The following is a 21529-nucleotide window of genomic DNA, read 5'->3' as shown; positions in this document are numbered from 1 at the left end:
CTGAGCCCTTCTTAAAGATCCTGTCGGGCTGACTTAGACACTTGGGACCAGGGATTCCTTCCAACCGGGGCCACTTTGGGTGGGCTGGGGGCGGCCCCAGGGCAGGTGGCAGTGTGTGCAAGGGCCCTTTGTGACACGCTGCAGCACGGTCACCCTGGCATGGAATGGAAGAGCGTGTCCTTTGTGACACGTGGTGACATAGGAGCTGGCAGAGACAGGAGCACGGCACAGCGCTCGGAGCAGGCGTCGGGACAGGACGGGACAGAGCGGTGCTGTGAGGAGCCCCCACACAGCGCACTCGTTCGTGTCCGACCCGGAGCTTTTCTGAGGCGTTGTTCCTACAGGTGACCTTGCGGCAAGACTGCGGGACTTGGTGGCCCGTGGCCTTCCCGAGGTTTCTCTTTTGCAGGTGCCCTTGAGGACTTGTGGACTTGGAGTTTTCCCAAGCCATCTCCAGAAGGTGCCCTTGAGGCAAGATTCTGGAATGGCGGGCAGATTCCTTAACCTCTTCAAGGTCTTCAGACCAAAAAAAAAGAAAGGCCCTGAAGCTGGCCCAGCACAACAGCCTGAAGAACCAGAGCAGTTCCAGACACGGCAGGATGGTGAGTGCCAGAGCTGGGCCACAGGGCTGATGGCTGCAGCCAGCTTGGTCCCATCCCATTCTATTCCCTTGGGACATGCCCATGGACAGGAGGGAAGCGGGGCGAGGCAGACACCCCACAGTGGCCGTGCTCCATCCCCTGGGGCATCCCGGGGCTGTCCCTGCCTGGGAGCGCAGGGCTGGGCTGTGTTCTCCGGCCTCTCCCGCAGCCCCTCAGCTCTGGCTGCGCTCGCTCTTTGCCAGATGCATCCCTGGACGGGACACAAGTGCAGAAACCCGGCCGTGGCCGCTTCCGCAGAACCCTGAAGGTACCTGCAGCCATCCCAGCCACGGGCTGGGCCTGCTGTCCCTGCTCAGCCAAGCACTACGCTTGGAGCATGCCATGGAGCATCCCTGGATTCCCTGTCCTTTGTTCTCCGGCAGATGTTCCGGAAGTTTCTGCGTGTTCAGCGCAGAGAGACCGGGAGCAGTGCAGCTGAGGGCCCCGCCGAGCCTGACTCGGGGCTGACCGCGCTCCAGGCAGAGCCTGATGTCAGCCTGGATTCAGCTGAGCACTCGCAAGAGTCTGATGCTACAAGGAATGAGGACACAGGAAACGGAGACAAGGCAGTGACTGACGACATGGCCATCACGAATGCCAACACCAGAGACACTGAGGCCAACACAAATACTGACATCAAGCCCACTCCGACTCTGATTCAGGAATTAATACGAGACTATTTCAAGGACCCTTGTGCTTCTTCTCAGGAGCATGTAAGCAGGCTGGGATCAGGCCTGGAGGCCTCCCAGGACCTTGTGCCCCCTCAAGCCTTGGCCAATTGGCCTCCTCAGCCTTTGAGGCCAGCACAGTGGGGTGGGAAGGGAAGCTGGGGAAGTTGCTCCCTTGAAGAGCACTCCAAGTCTCCCCCATGCCTCCTCCAGGTGCCAGCCATTGTAAGGAACATCCACCAGAGGCTGGTGTCCCACGTCACTGTGGATGCCAGGCTGCAAATTGACATTGTGAGGCTGGCTGAAAAACACCCCGCAGACGTGGTACTGACCCTCCTGCGCTGTGCCCCAACGTGTGACAGGTACGGGGCCCACATGCCTTGAGAGCTCAGGGCTCACCAGCCTTTAGGGCCCGTGGCCCATCACAGCCTGTCCAATGGGCTCTGCCAGACAGGCAGAGAGCTCCAGGACCCTCGGGCCCCTCTCTTTGCCCAGCCTGCTGCCAATGCTCCCTCCCTGCCCCTCAGGGCACCGGGGCTCTGTCACCTGTGCCCCCACAGCTGCACAGGGCATGGTACTGTGACAGAGACACCCCTGACACAGAGCCTTCATCCCACAGAGCTGCTGCAATCATGTGGAAAACCATAGGATCAGTGGGACCAGCAGTGGAGAAAGTGCTGCCAACACTGCTGTGTGTGATGGAGGACTGGCCTGTGCACAGCGCATCCACCTCCGATGGGGACAATCAAGACGTTTTTGCCCTGGCTGTGAGTTGCTGGAACTGGTCTCTTCTCAGCCCCCGGCTGCCTCTCCAGCAGCTCTCCATCCTCTCCCTGCCTCAGTCACTGGGCTGAAACCTGGGCTAGGGCCAGGCTCAGGGGCCACCAGGCCCACTGCTCCCCCTGCATCTGCCCTTGGGCCCTGACCCAAGGACACCTCGGCACTGAACGCCGTTTTGGGCTTCTTCTTTTGCAGGCAACTCTGGTGATCTGGGTGATTGTCCAGGTGCCTGAGTGCCAGGAGGCCATGATCCTTTATTCCTCCCGCCTGTTTGTGGCTTTGCTCTTCCATATTGTCATCACCACACAGCAGATGCCACCAGCGGAAGCTGGGCACTTCTGGAAAGAATGTCGCGAAGAACATCGCCTTACCATCAACCCCAGCAGGTCCCAGTCCTCCTGTCCTTCCCATGCCCTTGTGGCCAGTGCCAGTGCTCCCAGTGTGACCTGGGCTTTGCTCTGCACACAGGTTTGCAGTGCAGGCCATGAAGGCTCTGCTCTACCGCCTGCGGTGTGACAAGGAGGTGATGGCTGTGGAGCGCAAGTGTGGCTGGGACACGCTGCTGTGTGCTCACACCCAGCACCATGCCGTGGGTCTGCTGGCCAGGTGAGACCCCCTTCTCCTCAACACTGGCTCCAGCATTTGTGCCCGGGTGCCCCACACAGTTCCTGTGGTCAGGGGCCAGAGGGCCTTGACACTGAGGGACGGCCAAGGAGACTGGAAAAGGCTGGGAGAGGAGGGTGCCCCGAAGGGGCCACCTCCCACAATGCTCACATCCCCTCCAGGGAGGCTGGGGAAAGACCAGACCTCTGTGAGTCCGTCCTGGCAGAGGTTTGGTCCCCCCACCTCAGGGTCTTGGTGCCTTTTTCCCCCTTCCAGAGAGATGCGCCGTAACTTGGTCCCTTTGTGTTCTCGCATCGCACTCCACTTGCTCCGGCGTCTCACTAAGCAGGACCCATACTGGAATCTGCCCTTCCTGGCATTCCTTGTGGAGGTGAGCCTGCTGGCCAGCACTGCCTCGCGGAGCTGCCTCCCAACTCTCTGTCCTCTGGTAGCCGCAGCTGCCTGGGACGGTGCCCGTGCCCTGTGCTGCTGCCTGGGCCCAGCCCTGTGTGGTTCCGGGCTCCTGCTGGCCGGGTGCCCAGTCACTGCCTGTGCCTTTCAGGTCCTCGAGTGCCTGGACTTGAGGGAATGTGGTGGCAGTGTGCTGAAGGTCTTGTCAAGGTTCCTGTACAGCAAGTGCAGGGAGCAGCGTCGCCTGGCACTCAAAGGCCTCGTGGTGCTCAGCAAGAATCCCTCAATGGTGAGAAGGGGCAGCGGCTGAAGCTGCGCTGGGGAAAGCAGCCCCATGGGCTGGCAGGGCTGAGGCAGCTGAGGCAGCTGCTCCCAGCTCTCCTGCCTCACCGGCCCCAGTGCTTTGGGGCAGGCCTTTGGCCTGTGGGCCCTGCAGCAGCAGGGTGGGGTCGCAGTGCCCAGGCGCTGTTGGCGCTGCAGCCGTCCATGGCCTCCCAGCTCAGCCTTGTGTTCCACACAGGCCAGAAGAATGGGCAGTCTGTCCCCAAGGCTTCTGGAGCTGCTGGATGATGCAGATGGAGATGTGGTCAGCATGACCATCCGTGTTTTCACGAATGTTCTCCACCACAAAGATATCCTGATATCCAGCACCACTGCCCCACAGCTGGCTGAGGCACTCCTGCTGCTCTTTGACCATGTAAATTTCTGCATCCTGAGCCACAGGCATCGGGTGCTTCCCAGGAGCTTTATGTGCTGTGGATTGTCAGGCCTTTGCCCAGGTGGGCCTGGAGTAGTTGATGTAGGTCTTTTCCTTTCCTCTAGGAGAACAGCCTTATCCAATTGCTCTCAATTCAACTCTTCCGTAAAGTGATGGAACTGGTAGTGGATGAGGGAAAAAAGCCCCTGAAGACAATTGTGAACAAGAGCCTCTACACACTTTTAATTTACTGTCATGATGAGAACTGGGACGTGGCAGAGGTGAGGGTTTGTGTGATGCTGGTGGATCTCTGGGAGGGGGCTCGGCTGCCTCCTGCCCAGTGCCTGGTGGGCTTCAGCCTCCTCCAGGCCCTGGCACAGGGATGTGAGTCCGGTGCCCTGGGCTGTGGGGCCATCTCTGGCTCTCTGCTGCTCTCCAGGCCTCTCGGGAAACACTGCTTCGAGTGGCTGAATTCCTGAAGAGAAGGGATCTCGAACAGTTCCTGAAGAAGCAGCCGCCCTTGAAAGTCGATGAGGGCCCGGTAAGGAGCGCCTGGAAGCCCCAGGCTCAGCCTGGAGAAGGCCCCTGAGCGCGGGGCTCAGTGTGCGGGGCTGGCAGCTGTGCCCCTGCCCGCTGCTGCAGCCAGAGGCGGCACGGGCTCTTCTCCAGGCTGCTGTGGGCCCGAGCTGGGTGCCCATGGGGTCCCGGCGCAGCGGGGCTGCGGGGCGGCCCCGCGGCTCCCCGGGCAGCAGCCGGCCCTCTGCCCCCTGCGGAGCCCGGCGCCAGCGGCTGCTGGCCGCGCCTCAGGGCTGTGCAGGCAGGGGAGGCCGGGGCTGGGCGCAGGGAGCGCCCGCCACAGGGGCTGAGCCCGCGCCAAGCCTTCCCTGCTGCCGCTCTCTGCAGCTGGCAGAGGACACGAGCCGAACGGCCGAGCACCAGCGCCGGGTCCTGCGCTGCCTGCAGAGCCTACAGGAGTCCCTGCGAGAGGCGGCCTTCAGGATCATGGGTGAGCCACGAGGCCGGGCTCCCTCCCCGGCCCGCCGCAGCTCCGCCCCAGCCCCGCCCGCTGCCCCGGCAGCGCCATCTGGGCCCGGCGCCGTGGAGCCCCGCCTGGCCCGGGCGCTGCTGCCGCCCTCTGGCAGCCGTGCCCTTGGGCGGCAGCGTGCGGCAAGGGCCCGGGCTGAGCCCTGCCGGGCCAGCAGGGCGTGTGGCCGCAGCGCTGGCAGCGCCGCTGGCAGGGAGCTGTGCCGCTGCCGCCGTCACAGGCTCTGCCTTCACAGGGATGCCCGGGCGGCGCCTGAGGAGGCAGCAGGAAGAGCTCCAGCTCATCTGGAATGGTGAGTGTGGGCAGTGGGCTGGCAGCGGGGACTGGCGGGGAGAGCTGCAAGCCCTGCCCGGCCTTTGAGGGCTCTGCTCCCTGTGTGGACCAGAGGTGGTGTGGGCTGAGCACAGAGGGGTTTCAGGTGCACATGGGGGAGTCATGGCAAGTACCTCCTAGCTGATTGCAATGTCTCCTACTCCCTTCTGGTTGGGATGGCCCTGTTCAGAAGGTCTTTGAGGATTCCCACAGATCTGGGCTGTTGCCATGACTCTTTTCCTCTCTCTTTCAGCCCTTCAAGCCCGGAGGCAAGGTGCCAGCCCATCGTCCTCTAGCCTGGAAAATCAAGCCCGATTTCCCCAAACAGCTGAAGAAGTAGGGACATCATCTGGATCCAGTGAACCGGTGTCCCAAGAACAGCACCAGGAGACACTGAAGAGGACATCACCTCCAAGCGCAGCTGGAGCTCCTGTGAGTGTCTGTCCAAAATGTCCCTTATTCTTTGCTTTTCGATGGTCATGAAAGTCAAGACCACCGGGGAAAGGAGAAGATCCTGTTCTGAAAATCCAGGGCTGACTGGTCCACCATGCCAAACTATTGTCTACAGGTGTGTTTGCTCACCCCATGGAACATTGCATCTCTAAAGGGGTACTATGCCCTCTTTCACCTGCATGACTTCGTAAGGCTGATCCTGGAATTTCTCTAACCTCCTTCCTTGGCTGGAGTTTCTCTCTGGAGTGACCTTCTCGGTGGTCATTACAAAAAAGACTCTCCATTCACCGTATATCAACTACCATGACAAATGGACTGAGATGGGAGAAGGTTCTCCCATCAAGGACTGAGACATACAACCCCTATATGGAAAAGGTCCCCCTTCTTTCCCAAAGACTGAGACTGAAATCCCTAGCATGGGGGGAGGGAAAGTGTGCCTGGGGAGGGCCAGGTGACTAAAGCAAGTTTGCAAGTGACCACTGGACCGAGAAGACAATGGTTCTCAGCTACTGCTGATGGACTTTTTGTACGCCTACTGCTGATGGACATTTTGCACCCTTTTTCAATAGCCTATTTTGAAATGTGACCCCCTTCCCCCAATCAAAAAAGACTATAAAAGAGGTTAGAGCTGAATGATACCTTTGAGAACTGCCCTGACGTGAAGACGGCAGGCTCCGTCAACTGGACTTGGAAGGATCCCATGTCTGGTGGCTATACCCCTCTTTCCTTTTCTTTCTCCCTCTTTTTCCTTATTCTTTCCCTTCTCTTAATTCCCCTTCTCCCTAATGCTTTTTGCTGTGGTTATCCAATAAAAGTACACTTGTTTTGATTTTTACTGCAAAACCCCCTTGTTGTGTCAGTTTTTGCACCCTGAGGTCAGTGAAAAGAACCTTCAGGAATCTTGTCCTTAGGACGGATCGTGTCACAAATTGGCATCAGGGACAGGATCTCTTAATGCAAAAGGGGGAAAACTGTTTCTCTTGTGTTTATGTGTATCTGGACTGTTTGGGAAAGAAGGGGCAGCTTCAAGAAACTAATCAGGGCCTCCCAAGCAGATTAGCCCCTTCACCTACCCAGGGAAGTGAGGGGGAACACAAGAAGGACTGAATGATTGTGTAACATAGCTTGTACTTCCCTGCTGTAGTTTTGGTCCCCTCACTAAGAACCATTCGTGTGTGTGTGTGTGTGTGTGTATGTGTGTGTGTGTGTGTGTGTGTGTGTGTCTTGGCTGTCTGGGAAGGAAGAGACACCTTGAAGGAGCTAAGCAGGGCCTCAGGCAGATTTTGTCTCTTCACCCACCCAGCAAAAAGTTAGGTGAAGGGAAAACACAGTGTGTGATTGTGTAACTTAAACATCTCCCTGTTGTGGTCTCTGGTCCCTTCACAAAATGACTGAAAACCTCAGTGCAAAAGGTAAAGCTGAATTCTATGCTCTGCTTGCTAAATACAATGCCACACCTCCTCTGGGAGGAGAAGAATGGGCAAACTGCAATTGGTTTAACTTGGAAAATGTTATTGATAGAATATGTTCTCTGTAACATGAAACAAAATTTGAACTTGGTAAAGATAAAACCATCGTCTGCTCAGTTTTGGGAGCCTGCGTCACAGCAGCCATAGAAACTCGCTTTAAGCAAAGAAGTGAGGAAAATGCTACAACAGACTCCTTTCAAAACCCAGTTGAAGTTTTGCAAAAACAATTAGATGAGGAAACAAATGAAAATAATTTATTACGGGCTGCCTTGAGAGAGAAACATGTCAAAAATTCACAGAACTCTGATTCCTCAAAAGTAACAGAGCAGAAGGAAACCCCCACATTAATCAAAATTACCCTCAAACAGAATTAGCTCTGATGAAAAATTGTGGGGGACACTGTTGTTGCAATAGCATGAAACCTCTCATTAAAACAGAATGTAACTATATTAATGATGAGGATTTTGACCCGCACATAACCACTAAAGAAATCCCGTACACTGCTACTGAATTAACAAAACTTGCAAAGCAAGTTTGTGGCTTCTCCCCCACAAAACTGAAACCAAATACATACGTCAAGGGTCCCTCACTGGGAGAGATCAAACACATTTGTCAGAACAAGAAGCCGGTGGGTGCTGGGGGCATGGGGTGTTCTTAACAACGGGGGACAGACGTATCCCATGGTCCCCAACTCAGCACACAGCTTATTAGGCAAGGGGGCTTAACCCCTCGGAAAGGGGAAACCTTTTAACCATAGCTGGTACCCCAGACCAACTCCTGAAAAACATTCACAAAGCTGCTTGCTTGCAAATCATTCATGAAAGAAAATTAACTACAGGCCATGAGTCACTAATGCAATCACCTGTAAAGTCTAAAATTATGACCTCTTTTATTCAAGAGCTTCCAGAATCATTTAAACCTATAGCAATTTTCCCTCAGAAAACCATAGCAGCTATGTCTCCTATAGAAACACCAGATAAACTTCTTAGTAACCAGAATGACCCATTTCTTCCCTCTTATGACTTGCTGAGAAAAGGGATGAAATGGGATTGGACACTTTCTCAGGAGGAAACATTGCAATTGCAGATTTTTGAAGCAGCAGCTCACCAAGCACTGGACCCTGTCCATCCTACAGATCCCTTTCAGGTAGAGTGGGATTTGCCTCCTCAGGGCTATCAGTACACATTGGGCAGTGGGGTCCCGAGGGTCCGACAAGGCCTGTTGTTTTTATTCCCGTGGTTTCAAAGATGCTGAGAAAAGGCACTCTACCTGGGAAGGGGGGTTGTCTATGCTTAGCTTAACTCTCATAGAAGTAGGAAAAAACTTAGCAATACAAGAAACAGAGCTTGTGTAACAGCCAAAACAAACCTGCCTCTGTGATTAAGGCAACTCCTCCTTTCCTCCCCGCTTCTGCTAACAGAGAGGCAGAAGGCAGTGCTCAGGTTCAGGAACTGTTAACTGTCTGGAGTACTTTCCAGCGTGAGGGACAGAATTATTTTCTCGTCTGTATTAACATCGAGTCCTATGCTGTATTTATATTTGTGTCGTTTCAGGCCGATGCTTTTAAAAGAGCTGCAGGAAATAATACTGTTAGAGCAATACAGGGATGTTTTGGAATTTTTCTAAAACCACAGAAATCTCAATCTGATAATGTTTCTCACTTTACTGTCAATGGTGTGCAGGATTGGGCAAAAGGTGAAGGGACTGAATGGACTTCTCACACCCCTTACTATAGATGGGGGGTAAATGGGGTCCTAAAATCACTGCTTTTTGCCTGACAGCTTCAAGCATAATTCCTTCACTGCAGCAACCAGATGATTTCAAGAACCCAGCACATTGCCCTGGACAACCTGGTTTTGGTGGACTACCCCCTCCTGCAGGGGAAGTACCACTGGTGTTAAAAACCTCTCTGACAATCCCATCGTTCTAGCTTTTTCTGCCTCTTCGTGGCAGATTCTGTCATGCTTACTTTTACAGAAGAACTCCGAGGGACATGGAGACCTGAGAAACCGTGATAACTCTAGCGCTGGACAACAAAAATAATGTTTTCCCTTCCCTTTATGGTAACACAAAGTGATAATATTAACATGTAAATTAATTAAACTTGTATAAATTAGCTGCCACAACTGAAGATCTTGACCAAATTACAGCAACCACTGCAATCATCTTTATTGGCTTTGGGAACACATCAGTGGCTGCTATCAAACATACTAAGGTAAACATAAATGATCACAAATTGGTAATTCCTGCACTCGGCGCTACACAAAACAACAGTTTCTTTGGCTCACAGCTGTATCCAGGCTCAATTGTGGATGCAGTCAGTTGCTGCCTCAATTATAAGAGAAGGTGAAGAAAGCACTTTTCCCACTGAAATTCAGAAAATAATTTGGGACAGTGCCACTGACTTTGAAAGAGAATTCCAGTCCTGGTGGAACTTGGTGAATTTCACTTATGACCCTGTTTCAAACACAGCCACAGCTTTTGTGTTAACCATACGCAGTGCTTCAGTACATTTGGTTTCTCCTATTATTGCATTAGGGTTGAATCATGACGGAGCTGTTCTCTATCCTTCCGAACATAGGCAATGGGCCCATCAGATAAACAACAAATGGCAAACTATCAATTTGGAATCTTGTATTGTCCGTGAACAACAAGGGTTCATCTGTGAAAGCAATGAAATCGTAGCTCAGGACGTTTGTTTGGACACAGAGCAGAACATCTGTCACTTTGAAATACCTCCTAAGGAGACTTCTGAAACAGTTCTTACATGTATAGGCAATGGATGTGCATGCTTTAGAACGGCTTGTGATTTTGTATTTGTAGAAAATGAAGTAGTGGATACTAGGAATCATTCAAATTTTTGTGCTTGTAATTTTACTAAAATTGTAGGATGTGATTTTTCTTATGAAGCTCCAGTTACCTCTCACCTACTTTTGCAATCCAACTACACACTGATTCACAAACTGATGCCTACTCCAATTGGGATGAACCTCACTTTGGTAAGGCAGTTGCTGCTCCACCAGGACTTAGTTGAAATTTTGGGAAAGATCAAGAAAAACAGACAGAAGACCCTGGTACCTCTTCATCACAATGTGAAACAAATTCACCTTACTTTGGAAAGAGTAAAGAAAGATGCTGGGCACAGGTAGTGGAGTACTGACTGGTACCCTTGACATCTAACCTGACGTGAGGATGGCAGGCTCTGTCAACTGGACTTGGGAGGATCCCACGTCTGGTGCCTATACCCCTCTTTCCTTTTCTTAATCCCTCTTTTTCTTATTGTTTCCCTTCTCTTCATTCCCCTTTTCCCTAATGCATTTTGCGGTGGTTATCCAATAAAAGTACATTTGTTTTGATTTTTACTGCAAAACCCCCTTGTTGTGTCAGTTTTTGCACCCTGAGATCAGTGAAAAGAACCTTCAGGAATCTTGTCCTTAGGACGGATCGTGTCAGCTCCAGGCACAGCCGATGCTGGGCACAGTTCTCCTGGCTTCAGCCCGCTCCCTGCCGGTAACTAGTTCGCTCCCTCCAGCCCTCAGACATTGCCCATCCACAATTTTTCTTTCCACTATTCCTCTCTTTTGATAGCTCTGATCCACCAGACCTCAACCTGTCCATCTTCTTTTTATCCCCCACTCATCCTCCCTGTTGATGGCTCCATCCCGCAAGTCCTCAGACATTGCCCATCCCCATTTTTTCCCTGCACTCTCCCTCCCTGTTGATGGCTCTGTCCCTCCAGCCCTCAGACACTGCCCTTGCCCATTTTCTCCCTCCCAGCTCTTCCCTTTGCTTCGCCTTCCATTAATAAACAGTTTGGATACTTCACTTTGCCTGCATCCCTTGTGGAGCTGAAGCGTCGCAAATCCAGGGCCCTGGGACACACAGGCCCCTGCTGCCGTTCTCTGCCACGCCCTGCTTTGTGCACATGAACGAGGGCAGGTCAGGCTGGAAAGGTCCCTGTGCTGAAAGTGCAGTTCCACAACACTGTGCAGTTATAGATCCTGTTGAGCACCCTGGAGTGCCTGGATTTTGGAAGAGCCAACCTGTGGATGCTCTGAACCCAGCTGAGAGGGATTCCATGGCAGGCATCCATGGAGAGCACAGGGGCTGGGAATGCTGGAAGTTTTCAAGAATAGCATCCTGAAAGCACTGCAGTGCTCCATCCGTGCACAGCAGGATCAGGAAGAGGGCAGAACCAGAGACCATCCAGGCTTAACAGGCAGCTTTGGGTGTGCCCAAGAGCAAATGAAGCAGCGGCACGGTGCCCGAGACTCAGACACGCGACCGTGCCGGTGCCCGGAGCGCTGCCAGGCAGTGCCGGGATCCCGGCTGTGGTTCTGGTCCCCACAAGTGAGGAATGGCAGCCCCAGGCTCAGCCCCAGGCAGAAAGCCAGCCAGGTGAGAGCAGAGGGAGGGCACTCTCCCAGTCTCTCTTGGCCATGGTCGCAAAACAGCCCCTGCTGATTCTTCCTCCGCCTGTGTTTGGGGTGTGCTGGTGGCAGAGCCAGCCAGCTTGTGCTCTGCGTTCCAAAGCCCCTTGGGAGCGGGCATGAAAAGCGCTTTGTGCACAGCAGACAGTCCTGGAAGGTGCTGGCAAGAGCGTCCTGCGGGAACAGGGCTCTGGTCCCTGGCCAGGAATAGCCTGGTTTTGGTGCCGAGAGGACAGGCAGGAGTTGAGGCAAGGGAAGAGGCAGCGGGCAGCTTGTGTTTGTAGAGGGCCTGGGGCTGCACGTCTGAACCTGGGAACACACTTGGGGGAATGCCAGCTAGAGCTGGAATGCCTGTCCTGAAAGGACCTGAAGTCATTCAGCCTTGCCAGCGTTGCTTAAGGGTGTGTTGGTGTTCCCCAGGAAAGCTGCACATGTGGGTAAACACCTTTGGAGGAAAGGGGCTTGCTTCTCAAGGAAAGTGCTCCCCAGGAAGCGCCCAGTGAGATAGCTGCAAGTGTTCCCCTTTGGCTCTCTGTGCACCTTTCAGTCCTTGAGGCCCATTGCACTTGGCAGAGGGGCAGAGGAAGGGAGAAGGCAGTGAAGAGCAGGTTTGGCATCTGCCTGGACCTGCAGACACCAACCCAAGCACCTGCAGCAGGATGTGTTACCCCCTTTGCACAGAGGCGTGAGCAGGAGCATCTCTGTCCAGCCATGAGCCCCAAAGCTCTCTGTGAGAGCTGTGAATTAAAAGGCCTTTACACACAAACTTGTCACATCTTCCCCATCTGCTGTGTTTCAACTCTTGGCAATAGGCATTTGCCTCCTGCTTGGTGGGAGCTTCTGTGGCCCAGGGCCAGCGCAGAGCTGGGCTGGGTGGGCCAGGCAGCGTGGAGTATCTGGGCTGATCTGGGTGTGTCCTGGCCTCAGAAAAGGCTTGCAAGGTTTGCCTCCCAAGGTGTCCTGCTCATTGGGCCTCCCTGTGCATCTTGCAGAGAACACGGTAGGCATTTCTGGCAGCTGGGCATCAGCAGGCCTTAAAATGGGGGCGTGTTGTGGAGCAAGCCCAGCTGAGATCCCCTGAGAGGAGCCCAGTGCTCCTTGCTCCTCTCTGCTGACACGTCAGCCTTTGTCTGGGTTCGGGATGGCCCTGGCTGTGTGAGGGCTGCTACGTGGACACGAGACAGCCGGTCCTGTCCCGCTGGGTGCCAGCAGTGCCTCGCAGCAGTCCTGCATCCACGTCAGGATGCTGGCCAAGAGAGGCCCTGGAAGCTGAGGCACATGATTTGAAGCTTTTGCAGCTACAAACCGGTCAAGGCCAGTGGTGCTCCCTCAGGATACAGCAGTCCTGAGGGGTCTCCCAAGAGTGGCCTGATGCCACCCACTCCTTGTGGCACCAGCTGCTTTCCTGTGGAATGTTCTACCCCCACCAAGAGGAAAGAGGCAGCTGGAGAAAGAGCTTGCCAGGCTGCTCTCCATCCTTTAGCAGCAGCCCTGGCTGAGTGGAGAAGTCCCAGGCGAGCGCAAATGTGCCAATGGAACAGCCGTGCTCAGGAAGGCTCCCTGGGAAGGATGAGCCAGGAACCATGGGCCTGGCAGCCTGAGCTTGCTGATGGGCAAGGCCTTGGAGCAGATCCTCCTGAGTGCCATCCCACGGCATGTGCAGGGAACCAGGGGGTCTGCTGGAGGCTGGGAAAGCTCTGCGGAGGGACGGGGACAGCTGGGGGTTCTGGCGGGGTGTTGAGGGCTCCTGTGCGGGTGTTGGGGGGCATGTTGGGGAAGGAGTTGTCTGGAAGGTGGGAGTCTAGGCTGGAATTTGAGCCACTTTAGAGGCAGCATGTGTGCTTTGGCCCAGCTTTGGTTATGGAGGGCAGAAAGAACAGCTGTGACTATTTGTATTACTTGTCCTGTTTCTCCTGCAGGGAACAAGAGGCCACTCTAGATATCTGTACTGGGGGAGGATTAGCCCTTTGGCCATCTGCTTATGTAATTAGTTACTTTTTTAAGTCTGAGTGGACTTTCATTCCTTGAGAACTTTTATTCTTTCAGAGAATTAAGACATTAGCATCCCGAACCAAAGAATGGCCTTTTGTTTACATCTGTGTAGTGTTATGTTTTGAAAACTGACATTCAGTGGATGATAAGGCACATGATTTGTTGCTGCAAGATAGGATGCAAACTTGTAAATCATTCACATTCTCAGGCCATCCCAATAAATTTGCGAAGTTTGCAAATTTTAGAAGTACTTGAGTTGAGCAATGGGGAAGTAAAACTATCCTGAAGTAAGGATTCTTTAATGCCAGATTCTTCTCTGTGTCTTCGCGAAAAACATGTTTTTATGCTGCAGGAAATGACTTCAATGAGAAAATAATTCCAGCATGCAGTATGAGCTTCTGACAGATGTCAAGTGTTGCCAGCAGTTGCTCCAGGTGCTCCTGCCAACAGCCCCTGCAGGGAGGAGCACAGCCCCCAGTGCACGTGGGCTTTGGCTCCCTGTGGCACAGAAGCCCCCCGGGGCACCGGTCTCTGGGGCAGGAGAGGGGCAGCAGCGCTGCCAAGGCTCGGGGGGTGGCAGCTCTGCTTGGGCGGGGACTCTGCCACACCTGCTGATGGCAGCGCTGCCCGGGCCCCAGGGCTCAGAGCAGCATTGGTGCCCTGGCCCACACGTTCCCTGTGCCTGTCACACCGCGGCTTTAGGATGGCCAGCAGCCGGGACGTGTCCCAAGGAGGCCGTGCCAGCTTCCGTGGAAGGCCCCGTGCCCTTGCCAGCGGGGCTGCCTCGGCAGCCCTGGGGGCTCCTTCTGCTGCCCTGAGCCCGCAGAGCAGGGCAGCGTTTGCTGATGGGCTGAGCCCTTTCTAAAGATCCTGTCGGGCTGCCTTAGACACTTGGGGCCAGGGATTCCTTCCAACCGGGGCCACTTTGGGTGGGCTGGGCATGGCCCCAGGGCAGGTGGCAGTGTGTGCAAGGGCCCTTTGTGACATGCTGCAGCACTGGCATGGAATGGAAGAGTGTGTCCTTTGTGACACGTGGTGACATAGGAGCTGGCAGTGACAGGAGCACGGCACAGCGCTCGGAGCAGGCGACGGGACAGGACGGGACAGAGCGGTGCTGTGAGGAGCCCCCGCACAGCGCACTCGTTCATGTCCAACCCGGAGCTTTTCTGAGGCGTCGTTCCTGCAGGTGACCTTGCGGCAAGACTGCGGGACTTGGTGGCCCGTGGCCTTCCCGAGGCTTCTCTTTTGCAGGTGCCCTTGAGGACTTGTGGACTTGGAGTTTTCCCAAGCCATCTCTCCAGAAGGTGCCCTTGAGGCCAGATTCTGGAATGGCGGGCAGATTCCTTAACCTCTTCAAGGTCTTCAGAACAAAAAAAAAGAAAGGCCCTGAAGCTGGCCCAGCACAACAGCCTGAAGAACCGGAGCAGTTCCAGACACGGCAGGATGGTGAGTGCCAGAGCTGGGCCACAGGGTTGATGGCTGCAGCCAGCGTGGGCCCATCCCATCCCATCCCATCCCATCCCATCCCATCCCATCCCATCCCATCCCATCCCATCCCATCCCATTCCCTGGGGACATGCCCATGGATAGGAGGGAAGTGGGGCAGGGCAGACACCCCGCAGTGGCCGTGCTCCATCCCCCTGGGGCATCCCGGAGCTGTCCCTGCCTGGGAGCGCAGGGCTGGGCTGTGTTCTCCGGCCTCTCCCGCAGCCCCTCAGCTCTGGCTGTGCTCGCTCTTTGCCAGATGCATCCCTGGACGGGACACAAGTGCAGAAACCCGGCCATAGCCGCTTTCGCAGAACCCTGAAGGTACCTGCAGCCATCCCAGCCATGAGCTGGGCCTGCTGTCCCTGCTCAGCCGAGCACTACGCTTGGAGCATGCCATGGAGCATCTCTGGCTTCCCTGTCCTGCAGATGTTCCGGAAGTTTCTGCGAGTTCAGCGCAGAGAGACCGGGACCAGTGCAGCTGAGGGCCCCGCCAAGCCTGACTCGGGGCTGACCGAGCTCCAGGCAGAGCCTGATGTCAGCCTGGATTCAGCGGAGCTCTCCCAAGTCTTGGACACGACAATGAATGAGAACAGAGTAAACAGAGACGAGGCACTGGCACAGGTTGTGGCCATCACAAATGCCAACACCAGAGAGACTGAGGCCATCGCAAATTCTCACATCACACCCACTGTGACTCTGAGTCAGGAATTAACACCAGACTATTTCAAGGACCCTTGTGCTTCTTCTCAGGAGCACGTAAGCAGGCTGGGATCAGGCCTGGAGGCCTCCCAGGATTTTGTGCCCCCTCAAGCCGTGATCACAGGGGCGCCTCCGCCTCTGAGGCCATCACAGTGTGGCGGGAAGGGAAGCTGGGGAAGTTGCTCCCTTGGAGAGCGCTCCAAGTCTCCCCCATGCCTCCTCCAGGTGCCAGCCATTGTAAGGAACATCCACCAGAGGCTGCTGTCCCATGACACTGTGGATGTCAGGCTGCAAATTGACATTGTGAGGCTGGCTGAAGAACATCCTGTTGATGTGGTGCTGACCCTCCTGCGCTGTGCCCCAACGTGTGACAGGTACGGGGCCCACGTGCCTTGAGAGCTCAGGGCTCACCAGCCTTTAGGGCCCGTGGCCCATCACAGCCTGTCCAATGGGCTCTGCCAGACAGGCAGAGAGCTCCAGGACCCTCAGGCCCCTCTCTTTGCCCAGCCTGCTGCCAATGCTCCCTCCCTGCCCCTCAGGGCACCGGGGCTCTGTCACCTGTGTCCGCACAGCTGCACAGGGCATGGTACTGTGACAGAGACACCCCTGACACACAGCCCTGATCCCACAGAACTGCAGAGATGATGTGGAAAACCATAGGATCAGTGGGACCAGCAGTGGAGAAAGTGCTGCCAACACTGCTGTGTGTGATGGAGGATTGGCCTGTGCACAGCGCATCCACCTCCAAGGGGGATGACACAGATGTCTTTGCCCTGGCTGTAAGTTTCTGGAACTGGTCTCTTCTTAGCCCCTGGCTGCCTCTCCAGCAGCTCTCCATCCTCTCCCTGCCTCAGTCACTGGGCTGAAACCTGGGCTAGGGCCAGGCTCAGGGGCCACCAGGCCCACTGCTCCCCCTGCATCTGCCCTTGGGCCCTGACCCAAGGACACCTTGGCACTGAGCGCCATTTGGGGCTGCTTCTTTTGCAGGCAACTCTGGTGATCTGGGTGATTGTCCAGGTGCCTGAGTGCCAGGAGGCCATGATCCTTCATTCTTCCCGCCTGTTTGTGGCTCTGCTCTTCCATATTGTCATCACCACACAGCAGATGCCACCAGCAGAAGCTGGGCACTTCTGGAAAGCATGTCGCAAAGAACATCGCCTTACCATCAACCCCAGCAGGTCGCAGTCCTCCTGTCCTTCCCATGCCCTTGTGGCCAGTGCCAGTGTTCCCAGTGTGACCTGGGCTTTGCTCTGCACACAGGTTTGCAGTGCAGACCATGAAGGCTCTGCTCTACCGACTGCAGTGTGACAAGGAGGTGATGGCTATGGAGCGCAAGCGTGGCTGGGACACGCTGCTGTGTGCTCACACCCAGCACTATGCCGTGGGTCTGCTGGCCAGGTGAGACCCCCTTCTCCTCCAGTCTGCCCTCAGCATTTGTGCCCTGTGCCCGGGTGCCCCCACACAGTTCCTGTGGTCAGGGGCCAGAGGGCCTTGACACCCAGGGACGGCCAAGGAGACTAGAAAAGGCTGGGAGAGGAGGGTGCCCCGACGGGGATGCTGGGGAAAGACCAGACCTCTGTGAGTCAGTCCTGGCAGAGGTTTGGTCCCCCCACCTCAGGATCTTGGTGCCTTTTTCCCCCCTGCCAGGGAGATGCGCCGTAACTTGGTCCCCTTCTGTTCTCACATTGCATTCCACCTGCTCCAGCCACTCAGCAGTGAAAAGCCAAGGTGGGATCTGCCTTTCCTGGCATTCCTTGTGGAGGTGAGCCTGCTGGCCAGCACTGCCTCGCGGAGCTGCCTCCCAGCTCTCTGCCCTCTGGTAGCCGCAGCTGCTTGGGACGGTGCCCGTGCCCTGTGCTGCTGCCTGGGCCCAGCCCTGTGCGGTTCCGGGCTGCTGCTGGCCGGGTGCCCTGTCACTGCCCTGTGCCTTTCAGGTCCTCAACTTCTTGGATTTTTCTAAACATGGGGACAGCACCTTGAAGATCATGTCAAGTAGCCTGCAGAGCAAATGCAGGGAGCAGCGTCGCCTGGCGCTCAGAGGCCTCATGGTGCTCAGCAAGGATCCCTTGATGGTGAGAAGGGGCAGCGGCTGAAGCTGCACTGGGGAAAGCAGCCCCATGGGCTGGCAGGGCTGAGGCAGCTGAGGCAGCTGCTCCCAGCTCTCCTGCCTCACCTGCCCCAGTGCTTTGGGGCAGGCCTTTGGCCTGTGGGCCCTGCAGCAGCAGGGTGGGGTTGCAGTGCCCAGGCGCTGTTGGCGCTGCAGCTGTCCATGGCTTCCCAGCTCAGCCTTGTGTTCCACACAGGCCAGAAGTATGTGCAGCCTGTCTAAAAACCTTGTGGAGCTGCTGGATGATGCAGATGGAGATGTGGTTAGCATGACCCTCCATGTGTTCACTAATGTGCTCCAACACAAAGACATCCTGATATCCAGCACCACTGCCCCAAAGCTGGCTGAGGCGCTCCTGCGGCTCTTTGACCACGTAAGTCTCCATGTCTCCAGCTGTGGGCAATGGCTGCTGCCCAAATACTTTGCCCACATGAACCTGTAGTAATTGGTCTTAAGGCCTCATGCCCTTCCTTTCCTCCAGGACAACAGCTTTGTGCGGGTGCGCTCCCTTGAGCTCTTCAGGGTTATGGACTTGGTAGTAGATGAAGGAAAAAAGCCCCTGGAGAAGATTTTGAGGCAAAGCCTTCTCCCACTCTTCTTCCACTGCCATGATGAGAACTGGGATGTGGCGGAGGTGAGGGTTTGTGTGATGCTGGTGGATCTCTGGGAGGGGGCTCGGCTGCCTCCTGCCCGGTGCCTGGTGGGCTGCAGCCTCCTCCAGGCCCTGGCACAGGGATGTGAGTCTGGTGCCCTGGGCTGTGGGGCCATCTCTGTGTCTTTGCTGCTCTCCAGGCCTCTCGGGAAACACTGCTTGGAGTGGCCGAGTGCCTGAAGAGGAGGAAGCTCAAGCAGATAGTGAAGAATAACGAGCAGCTTCCAAAGTTCGCTGAGGTCCTGGTAAGGAGCGCCTGGAAGCCCCAGGCTCAGCCTGGAGAAGGCCCCTGAGCGCGGGGCTCAGTGTGCGGGGCTGGCAGCTGTGCCCCTGCCCGCTGCTGCAGCCAGAGGCGGCACGGGCTCTTCTCCAGGCTGCTGTGGGCCCGAGCCGGGTGCCCATGGAGCCCCGGCACGGCGGGGCCGCGGGGCGGCCCCGCGGCTCCCCGGGCAGCAGCCGGCCCTCTGCCCCCTGCGGAGCCCGGCGCCAGCGGCTGCTGGCCGCGCCTCAGGGCTGTGCGGGCAGGGGAGGCCGGGGCTGGGCGCAGGGAGCGCCCGCCACAGGGGCTGAGCCCGCGCCGAGCCTTCCCTGCTGCCGCTCTCTGCAGCTGGCAGAGGACACGAGCCGAGTTGCCGAGCATTTGCGCCGGGTCCTGCCCTACCTGAAAAGCCCACAGAAGCACCTGCGAGAGGCGGCCATCAGGTTCATGGGTGAGCCACGAGGCCGGGCTCCCTCCCCGGCCCGCTGCAGCTCGGCCCCAGCCCCGCCCGCTGCCCCGGCAGCGCCATCCGGGCCCGGCGCCGTGGAGCCCCGCCTGGCCCGGGCGCTGCTGCCGCCCTCTGGCAGCCGTGCCCTTGGGCGGCAGCGTGCGGCAAGGGCCCGGGCTGAGCCCTGCCGGGCCAGCAGGGCGTGTGGCCGCAGCGCTGGCAGCGCCGCTGGCAGGGAGCTGTGCCGCTGGGGCTAAGAGGAACTCTTTGTTCTCAGACATAGTCGGGTTTCCCAGCAGGAAGGGGCAACAGGCAGAGTTCCAGGTCCTATATAAGGGTGAGTGAAGGCAGCAACCTAGCCGGGTGAGATGCAATGCCCGGGCAGTGAGCTGTAATCCCTGTCCCGAATGTATTGGTCTTTGCTCCCTCCATTGACAAGGGTGGCATGAGCAGAGCATGGAGAGATTTCAGGGACACATGGGGGATTTGTGGCCAGCAGCTTGCTGCTAATCCTGTTGGCAACACCTGTCTCTTGGCCACAGCAAGAGCTGGCTGCGGTGTCCCTGCTAGAAAGGTCTACTCAGGTCACTGCAGATCCAGGTTCTGACAATGGCATTCTTGCTCTCTGTTCCAGGCCTTGAATCCCCAAAGAACAATGCCAACCCATCCTGCTCGAACACTGACATTCATGCTAAGTCAGCCCTAAGAGCAGAAGAAATAGGGTCCTTTTCTGCATCCAGTGAACCAGTGTCCCAAGAACAGCACCAGGAGACACTGAACAGGACACCATCTCCCACTGCCACTGGTCCTCTAAGCATAGTTGATGATTGGTACAGCTGAGCCTGTTGGAAGCTCACATGGCTTCTGGCCCTTCCCGGCCTGTAGATACCTCCCTCCCTCCAGCCCTCAGACACTGTCCATACATTTCTTCCCCTCCATTCTCTATTTCAACAGCTCCGTCTCACCAGCCCTCACACCATGCCCATTCCTGTGTTTTCCATCCACTCTTCCTTTTGACAGCTGCATATCTCAATCCCTCAGACCCTGCCCATTCCCTTTTCCCCTCCCATATCACCCCTTGTTTTTGGATTTCATTAATAAACGGTTTGGATTCTTCACTTTGCCTGCATCCCTGTGGAGCTGAAGCACCGCAAATCCGGGGCCCTGGGACACACAGGCCCCTGCTGCCGTTCTCTTCCATGCCGTGTTTTGTGCACAGGAACGAGGGCAGGTCAGGCTGGCACGGTCCCTGTGCTGAAGGTGCAGTTCCACAACCCTGTGCAGTTACAGATCTTGCTGAGCACACGGAAGGCCAGCAGTGGCACAAGGAGCCTGGGTGTCAGGAGTGAAGTCGTGTCTAAGGCCCTGCCACATTTGATCTGCTGTTGTGCATGTCAGCAAGACAATGAAGACCAGACAGTGAAGGAAGCCTTATGGTTTAACTCGGGGGAATTTGACTCTTAGGAGACAATGGATTGGTCAATCGATGGGAAATTGACCTGTGAAAGAGGAACAATACCCAATGGAGCTGTGTTTGGCATGGAGGCCGCATCACAAGCCATTGCAGCCTCTTCTCACGCGCTGACCAAGCATGAGATGACGTTATAACAGGAAAAACTCCGCTCCAGAGGAGGAGATGTCAGGCCTGGTTGTGGGGTGGAGGGATGAGAGGGACAACATGCATGTCCTTCTGATGGAGGGGATGCCCTGAATGTGGGTGGCCAGCCTGCCCCTCCCAATGCAGCACCATGCTGAGATCCCCTGAGAGGAGCCCAGTGCTCCTTGCTCCTCTCTGCTGACACGTCAGCCTTTGTCTGGGTTCGGGATGGCCCTGGCTGTGTGAGGGCTGCTACGTGGACACGAGACAGCCGGTCCTGTCCCGCTGGGTGCCAGCAGTGCCTCGCAGCAGTCCTGCATCCACGTCAGGATGCTGGCCAAGAGAGGCCCTGGAAGCTGAGGCACATGATTTGAAGCTTTTGCAGCTACAAACAGGTCAAGGTCAGTGGTGCTCCCTCAGGATACAGCAGTCCTGAGGGGTCTCCCAAGAGTGGCCTGATGCCACCCACTCCTTGTGGCACCAGCTGCTTTCCTGTGGAATGTTCTACCTCCACCAAGAGGAAAGAGGCAGCTGGAGAAACAGCTTGCCAGGCTGCTCTCCATCCTTTAGCAGCAGCCCTGGCTGAGTGGAGAAGTCCCAGGCGAGCGCAAATGTGCCAATGGAACAGCCGTGCTCAGGAAGGCTCCCTGGGAAGGATGAGCCAGGAACCATGGGCCTGGCAGCCTGAGCTTGCTGATGGGCAAGGCCTTGGAGCAGATCCTCCTGAGTGCCATCCCACGGCACGTGCAGGGAACCAGGGGGTCTGCTGGAGGCTGGG

The 21529-nt window shown here is 56.2% G+C and overlaps 1 protein-coding gene across 4 annotated transcripts; it reads left to right on the top strand.

The window, feature by feature from the left end:
* Positions 1 to 241: 241 nt before the first annotated feature.
* Positions 242 to 20272, top strand: LOC135308511 (uncharacterized). Of its 4 annotated transcripts, XM_064433515.1 has the most exons (16): positions 242 to 602; positions 845 to 909; positions 1025 to 1354; positions 1523 to 1671; positions 1929 to 2076; positions 2285 to 2475; positions 2558 to 2695; positions 2969 to 3083; positions 3255 to 3392; positions 3624 to 3800; positions 3926 to 4081; positions 4240 to 4341; positions 4704 to 4806; positions 5081 to 5137; positions 5411 to 5589; positions 5726 to 7553. In XM_064433515.1, exons 1-16 carry the CDS (start codon positions 485 to 487, stop codon positions 5822 to 5824), a joined length of 2265 nt encoding a protein of 754 aa, XP_064289585.1. In that variant the 5' UTR covers positions 242 to 484; the 3' UTR covers positions 5825 to 7553. The 4 variants fall into 4 exon arrangements, 3 of the variants coding, with proteins under 3 accessions (XP_064289585.1, XP_064289586.1, XP_064289587.1); XM_064433516.1 differs by lacking the exons at positions 2558 to 2695; positions 2969 to 3083; positions 3255 to 3392; ... (5 more) ...; positions 5411 to 5589; positions 5726 to 7553 and adding exons at positions 16949 to 17086; positions 17336 to 17450; positions 17623 to 17760; ... (4 more) ...; positions 19432 to 19491; positions 19789 to 20272; XR_010368924.1 differs by lacking the exons at positions 2558 to 2695; positions 2969 to 3083; positions 3255 to 3392; ... (5 more) ...; positions 5411 to 5589; positions 5726 to 7553 and adding exons at positions 16949 to 17086; positions 17336 to 17450; positions 17623 to 17760; ... (3 more) ...; positions 19432 to 19491; positions 19789 to 19857.
* Positions 20273 to 21529: the final 1257 nt, after the last annotated feature.

Source organism: Passer domesticus, chromosome 10 (genome assembly GCF_036417665.1).
Source record: "Passer domesticus isolate bPasDom1 chromosome 10, bPasDom1.hap1, whole genome shotgun sequence".
Classification (NCBI taxonomy): Eukaryota; Metazoa; Chordata; class Aves; order Passeriformes; family Passeridae; genus Passer; species Passer domesticus.
Note: the sequence above shows the minus strand (reverse complement) of the source record. Positions and strands in the feature narration are given on the sequence as shown.

Excerpts from the sequence above, each read along its gene's own strand:
- LOC135308511 (XM_064433515.1), top strand. The coding sequence starts at position 485 with ATGGCGGGCAGATTCCTTAACCTCTTCAAGGTCTTCAGACCAAAAAAA. Across the intron at positions 603-844 it reads GTTCCAGACACGGCAGGATG|ATGCATCCCTGGACGGGACA; the intron begins GTGAGTGCCAGA and ends GCTCTTTGCCAG. Across the intron at positions 2,077-2,284 it reads AAGACGTTTTTGCCCTGGCT|GCAACTCTGGTGATCTGGGT; the intron begins GTGAGTTGCTGG and ends CTTCTTTTGCAG.